The sequence below is a fragment of the Nicotiana attenuata genome, unplaced genomic scaffold (genome assembly GCF_001879085.1).
Source record: "Nicotiana attenuata strain UT unplaced genomic scaffold, NIATTr2, whole genome shotgun sequence".
Classification (NCBI taxonomy): domain Eukaryota; kingdom Viridiplantae; phylum Streptophyta; class Magnoliopsida; order Solanales; family Solanaceae; genus Nicotiana; species Nicotiana attenuata.
This window is the reverse complement of record NW_017674043.1, coordinates 71,632-81,376: the sequence shown is the minus strand read 5'-3', so window position 1 is coordinate 81,376 and position 9,745 is coordinate 71,632. Positions and strand designations below refer to the sequence as shown.

The window sequence follows — 9,745 nt, the reverse complement described above, 5'->3', positions numbered from 1 at the left end:
ATATAACATACAGAATATATATATATATATATATATACTTTTTCGGCTATTATTTTTACATCGGCTATACAGTGTCATTTTTCCTATTTAATTGCCAAAGGTTCACGTTCACATCTTCTTACATATCAACCTTGTGTTATGTTTAGTAATACTAACTCTTTGGCATATATTGTTGAAAAGAAAGTGAATAGTATCTCAACAGAGTAGTCTCTCATTAGTTAGTTTAAAACACCTTAGACACAAAATTTACTACCTTTAACTTTACAACTTTAAGTATAAAAAGAGTTACTACCTTCATCCAAAATATAGCCATTTTACATTCTTTAAACATAAACATGTGATGTCAAGAACATAAATGAATGTACATATTACAAGTATTCTCTATTTCACCTAGTCTAATATGTACACAAGTTCTTTCAAATTTTCTTGTTTTATGATCTTATACACAAAAGTTATAGGTTTGGGATTTCCTTTCCTTGAATCCTGCAGTTGAAAACATAAGCAGTACTTATGATTTCGGGTCCGGGAAGCAAATTACTATTGGGATTGCTCGAGGAGCCAGCTGCAAGTGAACTGAGATTCAGCTCCGATGAAGAAATACAAGGAAGTATTTCGAGTGTAGAACGAGGAGAGTGGTGAGAAGTTGCTCCGTAGTCGCAGGTTACAGAATGTGATCGGTGGCTTGTTTCACTGAAACAGAAACACAAGTTCCCTTTGCATAAGATAAGCATCATGGTCAATGGAGACAACTCAAACGAATTAATTGGAACAATCGATGTTAATACCAGAAAACAAGGATGATGGATGATTTCATAGGATATAGAGTACTGTTGACAGAAACCAAACATTTATAAAAGAAAAAGAAAAAGGACCCGAAAAAATCACTATTACCCGTTACATAGAGATTTTGCTTGCCTGGATGATGTTCCTGGTGAAAGTAGATTAAGTTCCTTACTAAAGTTTGTTGGGTCTTTTGGACTCTGCAAAATATCATGAAAAGTTAATGAATTGAAACCACTTGAATAGCACTATTTACGCGTTATTAACAGAAAATGAATGAAGTCTAACTATGATGAAAAGAAAACAATCAAACTGTAAAAGCTCGAGAAACAAAAGAGAATGAATACCAAATACCAATATGTTAAACATTAAACAGCTTGTAAAACTCACATGTAATTTCATTCTAGAGAAATCTTCGGAGCAACCTGAAATAGTAGCACTATGCTCACGTGAACTAGTATTACTTAAGAAAGGATGCTCAAGTAGCAACAGAGCTGTCGGCCGATCTGCAGGTTTTCTCTGAAAGCAGCACCTGAGGAAATCCTTTCCTTCCGAAGATAACGTTTCTGGTACAGGTGGTGATTTGTTCAGTGCACTGAACATAGCTTTGACCTAAAACGCGACAAAAAACCAGACACGGTTTCTTTAGACATCACTACTGGAATAACAAAAAAATTGGACTTCCACCCTCTTCATTGAGATCGGGCCAGTTGACCATGATTATATCGTCTCAGGCTATGAAGCTATTATGTGGCAACCTAATGGATAAAAGTTTATTAAAACAGTTTACCCCGTCTAATCCACTCCAAGGGGGCTGTCCAGTGTACATCTCAATGACAGTACAACCCAGACTCCATATATCGATAGCACAGGCAAGCTCTGGATTGGAATCTTTGCGTAACATAGCCTGCATTACCTGCACACAAGGAAAAGGAAAACCTTAAGAACAAGCAAAAGGAAACAGCTAGCCGGTATATAGAACGCAGCTTCAGAATACCTCTGGAGCCATCCAGTGAGGACTCCCTTTCAGAGATAGATCAGTTGCACACGCTGAGAGCTGAGAAATGAGAGAAGCAGAATCATAATACTGCATAAATGATAAATGACTGAAATGATTAAAATGCAAGAAAGTTTACATTGGAACTAGAATCTAAACCAGCATATCCGTGATAGACAATTACGTCACCAACCAGCTACAGCAAAGGCACATTTTCAAGTTCTGGTGTATACTAAAGCATGTTACATCACTTCCTCCGCAAGAGATGTTATATGACTATATTTGGAGTTCATGTGCATGTTTCACATGTTGTTTTTCCTCATTCTTCGTATTGTTGATCATTCAATTTGTCCCTTAATTATATCATGGTGATTGTATAACCGTATCAGATAATGTCTACTGGACATTTGAAATGAAATTGGTTGAGGAGTGAGGATAACATATTTGAAATAACATCAAGTAAAGTATTCAGTCCCTCCCTCCCCCAACCTCTGTTGAAAATATAAACTAGATTCATCTCAAGTACATGAATTTACTTAGTTCACGTATTAGGAAATTAATGAAAATGCATGTATGATTTTGCTCATGAACTAGGGAAGATCTTCTAGGAATAAATAAGATAGACGTATTAGACTAGGTATGTGTTAGAAAAGTTCTATAAGTACCTAGGCTATAGCCATTTTATGTAAGCAAGCCGAGTGAAATAAAGAAGAATAATTTCCTCACTTGTCTTCAAAGAGAATTTGAGTGATTTGAGAGTGCTCCTCCTCCCAAAAATCTCTAACAGACTCTTCTCTGATATAGTCCCCACCAGCGAAAGGCCCAACAGTGTCTTTTCCCTCTTTCATCCTTAGTGACTCAACCCGAAACCTCACCGTTACAGGTGGAGGGCCTTTCCACTAGGCTACCCCCCCCCCCCTCTTTTACAGTTCACTTCTTCCATAGGGAAAAGGAAGGAGGTGACGACTTTGTGATCATGGATATCGAACCATGGTAACAAAGGTTATTGGAATTTCCATTGTTTTATATCTTAACTTTAAGACTCTATTATGTATTCTCCTAATGTTGCTGCTTGTATTACTTTGGAGTAGAAAAAGGTTTTTTCTTTTTTTATTTCCTAAGGATCCGGTTACCCCAGTTGCAATTATGTGTCATCCAAAATGATTAATGATGGAGAACCAGAGGGAAAGTGAAGGGGAGCCTTGGAGCAACTGTTATGTCTCTGTGTGACCTATAGGTCACCGGTTCGAGCCGTGGAATCAGCCACTGATGCTTGTATCATGGTAGGCTTCCTACATCACACCCCTTGGGTGCGGCCCTTCCCCGGACCCTACGTGAATGCGGGATGCTTCGTGCACCGGGCTGCTTCTTTTTTTTTTTAAAACAGAGGGAAAGCAGTAATAAGAAAGCATTCAAAACTGGCAACTTCATAGATGAAACATGTAACTCATTCATACTACATGTAGGAGTTCACAAGAGAACTCAAAAACACTACAACAAAGTAAAGAAAGAGATTATCATATTCTATTACTCCCTCCGTCTCATAATATGTGTCGTGGTTACTAAAATTAGTTGTCTCAAATTATTCGTCATTTTAGAAGTTCAAGAAAAAATTGATTATATTTTCCCCTTTTTACCCTTAATAATCAATTCCTTTCACATTTAGTAAAAATATGGATAATGTCATTGATAGAGATGACACAAAAATTAAGAAAATATTTAATAAGGGTAAAGTAGTCAAAAACTTTTCTTTCTTAAGGGGTGTGCACAAGAGAATCACGACAGATATTATAAGACGGAGGGAGTAAGATTTAGAAATTTCCAGGCATACATGTTTTGCTAATCCGAAGTCTGCAAGCTTGACAATTCCCCATGCGTCAACAAGCAAATTTGCCCCCTTAATGTCCCTACTCAACAAAACCATCCAAGCCATTAGAGTTAGAGAAACAGATAAAGCATTCAGTCCAGTCAACAAGATAAGAACCCAATGAAATTCCTCAATCATATCCTAAGTACAAAATAAATATTGAAAGTAATATCATCGTTGCTTCATAGGCGTCAGTGTCCTGTAAATGGATCATTAAATATCATCTAACATTATCACCTTCATTAAACCAGGCAATTACCTGTGTACTGTCTTAGTGCTATGCAAGTAAGCCAGCCCTGATACTATATGTCGTGTAAAATTTCGAACTATCGACTCTGTCATAGCTCCACCATGGTCCCGGACATACTTATTAATTGATCCTGGGTGAACATATTCCAGATATATGCAAAAGGTATCTTCCATCTGAACAGCCAGTAGAATGTTATCCGTTAAAACGTTCCAAAAAGATATTCAAGTAGGTGGTGTATGAAGTATGAAAGAATATCTTCTTACTGTTTCACTTCCGTAATATTGAACAATATTTGGGTGCTTTAACTGCCGGAGCACTCTTATTTCCTGATAGTTAAGACAAAATCAACAAAATAAATGTATCTTAGCTAAATATATTTCTTTATACCATATTTCATAGCATTAACTGGTGAAAAGCACTTTTATAGCATTTGCTATTCCATAATAAAAGTTCAACATTTCAGTGTGACATAATACCAAAAATCATGCATAAGCAAGTCGAATGAGAATCACTGCCATTTGAAAAGTCAATTCTCTGACTCCAAATAAAATTTGTGTGTTCCAGATAATATGCTTAAATTTAAAGTTCAGTTTACTTTTGGCCTCTAAAATATTTTTTCTGGCTGTGTATCACGTATTTTACAATGTAAAGACCAATTTCAGGATTGTATGGTATAAGCAGGACATTAGGACTAACCTGTTCTAACTGCTTTATACATTCAGCAGATTTAGGATCATCTGGATTGAGATCAACTTCTTTCATCGCACACAAAGCACCAGTTTCACTATACGAAGAGAAAAGGCAATGTTAAATTGATAGCCAAAGTAGGAACTAGCAAAAAAAGCCAACTTTGATACATACCGATTAGTAGCTTCATATACACTTCCATAAGTACCACGCCCTAAAAGTCGCCCCTTTTGCCATTGACCTTTCACTGATTGAACATCTGGTTGATCCATATTGTTATGGCTGGTAGGTAATTGTGGCTGTTGTGAACCTCCGGGTGGAAGTGGTAGAGGGTGCACATTATTGCTTTCAGGCCAACCTGCTGGACTTTCTGGAAGTGATTTGTGATGTGAATGCACAGCACCATTTTGGTGATTCCAACTTCTGTTGACTGGATTCTGTGGAGTCGGGCTACTAAGGGGAGAATGATCAGCGCTTTGTGTAACCCTTGCACTTGAAAGTTGGATAGGACAACCTGCTCGTCTATCCAAAGAAATGTCTGAAGGTGATGATGCTTGATGAAATGTAGGACGGAAAAGGTCTACTGAGTTATATCGTTTTGGGCTAAGATTCGGACTTGTAAAACCGCTGCCTGGAGCACTTCTAGCGGAAACATTAAGTCTGAAGTTCTCTTCAACACCTTCAGCATTCTGATCCTGGGTGAAACATCTACGGCGATAAGTTGGAGTAGATGATCTTCTATGCACAGGATTTGTCATCTGCACTGGAGTTTGATAAGAAGGATCCCTGCAACATGCAGCGGGTTCACATTCTGCATCGTGAATATGTTTGACAAACTTGTAATTTGGTTTGTTTTTACAAAATCATCATGTCCAAGTTAAAGTGTTGCTATCTAAAGACAGTCGGCAGCCTCCATCATTTGCTATTAAGCCTTTTATTAGCCGGGGGGAGGGGGTACTGATCATTTCCGATTAATTGTTCTACCAAGAAAAGTCAGGCACAAGGGATCAAGAATTCTATTAATTCGGTTCGACAGGAAACACCAAACCAATGCCTTTGAAGCTGTTAGACCAGCTACTTTCCATCATAAATATTGTTGTCAAAGTCATATTAGCATCACAACCTTTACTATGATAAATCTATCAGATGTAAGCTACCACAAATACAAATGTGGTGCATGAGCAGATTCAAACACCAACCAATAACCTACAACGTGCCCTCGACATAATGCTGGCAAGGATAAAGTAAAAAAACTTCTTAACTCCACCTACCTGAGTTCAATATAGCTAGTTCGAAATCGGAAAAAAATATGATGGTTATAATAAACTGACATTAATGCAAAAACTGTTAATACATGATAATCCTCTTAGCATTGGAAGTGTCTTATTTGCCTTATCAGATATATTATTTACTAGTATTAGAAAGGAAAAATTGGTTCAAGTAGAATTGAGTGAACATAACAACTAGGAAGGTGTTTAGATAAGCTTATAAGTTGGTCAAATCATCAGTTTGTGATCACTTTTATGTTTATAGACACGGTTAGTAGCATCAAAAGTGTGCTTATAAGCTAAGTTGCTTGGACTCTTCACTTTCGGTATCGCACCCATGTCGACACGATGTGGGTGTGGGTGTAGGATTCGTACCGGATCTGGTCAACCATTTCTGGACACTTTGACCAAAATCCACGGAGAAATTCGGGACAGAAGCAATAATTTCTGAAATCAAAACAAAAGTTAGGGTGGAATTAAAGAAAATGGAATACCTTATATATAGAAATTTTTATGTTTCCTTTTATCTCCTCGACTGCTCGTCTTGACCAATATTTTCTATTCTTGGAATACATTGTAAGTTTTTCGCATAGTGTCTCATAATTTAGACATATTTTTATAACCCTATTTTTAGATATTTGAATTATTTTAGTTGAATCCTTGCGCTCCTGTATCTATACCTAGATCCGCACCCCCCAAATCTAAAAATTTAGATCTTGAAATCTCCTACCTCTAGATCCGCACCTGTATCGGACACCCTCGAGTCCGATCAACTTAGCTTATAAGGCAAATTTCAGTCAAAAGTCGTAAGTTGATTACCTCCAACTTATGACATTCTAGCTTGTAATCAATTTTGGTTTGACTAAATTTTTTATATCCTTAATGTATATCTTATTAACTCCTAAATGCCATCTTCAAAACAAAACCCCTAACTTTCTCCCCATTCTATTTGTATAGATTTTTTGTGAATAACATTAAGGGTATTATGGCCATTTTAACAGTTTCTATCCGGACATATAATGAGCTTCAACCTTAGTTGATTGATTGATCGAAATTGAAAACCTTAAAAATAGTGACAGAAATTAAAAGAAGTGACCTTATGACAGCAGGATTTGAAGCATCCCCCTGGACAATGGTAAGCAAATTCTGTTTTGGAGCAGAATTGAGCTCAGGAAGCGGCAAAGGTTGAGGCTCGGCGGATTTGGACCAGTGACAAGACCGAGACCCAGAAATCTTGTAGTTATCAGGAGAAACTGGCATAGATTTCGAACGTTCATCGACAACAAAAGGTTGAAAATTCGTATGCTGCAAATCAACTTCATCATCGCCAACATGTCTCAATTTCCGCACCCGAGTTAGCCGCCTTCCACCTCCATAAATTTTTCCGGCGTTAGGAGATTCAGAAGGAGAAGTAGAACTAGAAGAACTAGAAAAGAGTGAAAATGCTTTCCTTGAAAATGGCATTTCAATACGAACTCAGGATTTAGAGTAAGTGGATTCAAAATGAAAACAATCAATTACTATGCTTCTAGTACTAAAACATGTCAAGAATTGTTTGTGGGGTTGTGGGATTTAGGCCATTGATACTCCTCAAGAAAGGCTGATGGGATTGACGTCGGGGTTAAAGGGTAGGTGGTAGTGTTGTTCAAGAAACTATAGAGTCGTCTCTTGCAGGCACATATACTACGAAACTCATTCTTATTTTTGTCAAATGTTTGAATTTGTAAGTGTACTTGTATGTAATTGGAAGTCAGAAACACGATATCTTGTTTTGTTTCTTTTTGGTATAAAGTCAATTTGTCAGTAAAAGTATAATATTTGTGTACGAGTGTGAACATAGAAAAGAGAAATTTTTTCTATTCTAGGATGTCAAGGTTGACAAGTAGAAACAGCCGTGTGAAAATAGAAAAACTCACACGTAGTGCTTTATAAAAACGACATCACGTCAGTGAAGTCAGCCAGTCATAAGTCACCGTTTGGGTTTTTATTGAATAGTCCAACAAACCCTATTGTACGGATTATAATTATCTTTTTGAATGCTCAAGGGGAGTACGTTTTGTTTATTCATAGTTCTGGTATAAAACTTTTGAGATTGTTTAAACAAGTACAAGTTGTTGCACCTAGTTAGTTAGCTTTAGGTGGACGTGGGACACATCACTATATATGGACACCATCCAAATTTGATGTTTCTAGCACGTTTTGGGTCAATAACAGTTTGTTGATGTTCAAAAGGATTTGTCTCTTCACTAACTGTTTTGGGACCGACTAATTCGAATTCACACCGAAAAAGAATGAATGAGATCTTTGTCAATAAGGAGTACTTTATTCAATGACTAAGTGTTAGGGGTCTGACTCTTTGACATCGGGCGTGGCGCAACTGTGGCAAGGTTTGGGCGTGATGGCCTTGCCATCGGCCTATGTGCGGGCAAAACGATCATGCAGACAATGGACAAGACAATGTCATGTGAGCTGTTGCGGGCAAGTATTGGCCAAGATCTTGGGGCAAGCAAGGCATGCTTGGCAAAGTCTTGACAAGGCAGTGGGGGCAAAATTGGGGCGGCATGGCACGACGTGCGCGCCAAAGTCAGTGGCACGGACACTTCGGGTTGTGGCAGCGCCAAGTGTGGGCTAAGCTAAAGCCCGACGGTGCGGGATGATGGCAAAGGCTTTCAATAGCTAAGGCAAGGCTATGTGAAGGAAAATACAGGCAATGGCACGGGTGAAACAAGGGTTGAGATGGGCAAAGCAGAAACTCGGCCAAGGCATGTGCAGGCGGCAATGGCGTCGGGCGTGTGCGGAAAATTCATGGGTGGCAAATTGCGGGCAAGGTATTGGTGCGGAGCAATGTCAATATGAGCCAAGGCTGGGCTCAATGCCAGCCTTGGGCGTGCAGTAGCTGACCAAGGCAAAGGGCACATGCAGTGCACATGCCAAAGTAGTTGGCAGTTACCTTTTTATAACCACTTGTTCTCATATGTGATTTATGCTTGTATCCACTATCATTTCGTGTAGAACATGGCCTATGTAGTTGGAGATGTCAACTAACAGACTTAGTCTTAGCCCGACAAGTGGCAAAAGCTATAGACAACAAGTGTCCATATGTTGTCAAGTCCCAAAGGCTGCCTATATGCTATAAATAAGTGCCTTTGAACTTAGTCAGATTTTAAGTGGAATTTCGTGTGAAGTTCAAGTGGGAAACAAGAGTGAAACGTGAGGGTTTCTAAGTGTTTCAAAAGGGACGAAGGCTAGGCATTGGGCAGGTCTTAGTGTTGGCTAAAGAACGACTTGTGTTCTTTGTCAAAAGTGGGACTGTGGTCGACTTGTGCTCATAGTCAAGTGAGGGTTCCTTTGTAAGTTTTCGAAATTAATACAAAGGTTGGGATATTTCCGTAATTGATTGTGTTCTTTTTAATTTGCTGCCAAAATTCGTTTAAGGCCAAACTTGCTTAAAATTTGGCTAAGTGTTGGGAAAGGCTGAGTCAAGTATGCAACTTGACTGTCGCGTGGGTGTGACTTTGGACTGACCAAAAAGGCCCGTGACACTAAGCTCATAGAACGACAATACCATGTCTTTGGTACTTCGATGAGAAAGTTACTTTTTCAAAGAGAATAAATATAAGGACAACTTATGTTATTATACTCGTTTGAATTTTCCTTGCCTGTATGGAAAGGCCGGTTTCCATCTTCAACCTAATGTGAGAATTTGTGCATCCGTACTGTTACGCGGCGCCTTCCTGAAATTCCTTGGAAGGGCGACGTAAGGCTAAGCAACTAATGTCAGTGCAGTTAATGTCCGTCAACTGAGGTCCCCTCCGTATGGTAGACTAGATTGTCAGTGTCGTACGGGAAAACCAATGTCAAGAGCAATTGAGAGAACAGAAATGAGAATTGAGAAT

At 38.6% G+C, this 9,745-nt stretch overlaps 1 protein-coding gene across 1 annotated transcript; it reads right to left on the bottom strand.

The window, feature by feature from the left end:
- Positions 1-218: 218 nt before the first annotated feature.
- LOC109217874 (mitogen-activated protein kinase kinase kinase YODA-like) lies at positions 219-7,627 on the bottom strand. The gene is made up of 11 exons (XM_019382163.1): positions 6,946-7,627; positions 4,756-5,367; positions 4,591-4,678; positions 4,158-4,220; positions 3,904-4,067; positions 3,609-3,684; positions 1,778-1,837; positions 1,571-1,696; positions 1,171-1,392; positions 892-980; positions 219-690 (listed from the first exon to the last, which is right to left on the bottom strand). Exons 1-11 carry the CDS (start codon positions 7,311-7,313, stop codon positions 453-455), a joined length of 2,106 nt encoding a protein of 701 aa, XP_019237708.1. The 5' UTR covers positions 7,314-7,627; the 3' UTR covers positions 219-452.
- Positions 7,628-9,745: the final 2,118 nt, after the last annotated feature.

What these genes read in the sequence shown, in the direction of transcription:
- LOC109217874 (XM_019382163.1), bottom strand. Translation starts at nt 7,313, where the DNA reads ATGCCATTTTCAAGGAAAGCATTTTCACTCTTTTCTAGTTCTTCTAGT. An exon ending in AGCACTAAGACAGTACACAG is followed by an intron (nt 3,685 to 3,903) that starts GTAATTGCCTGG and finishes TTTGTTGAGTAG; the next exon opens with GGACATTAAGGGGGCAAATT. An exon ending in GCAAAATCTCTATGTAACGG is followed by an intron (nt 691 to 891) that starts GTAATAGTGATT and finishes TTTCTGTTTCAG; the next exon opens with TGAAACAAGCCACCGATCAC.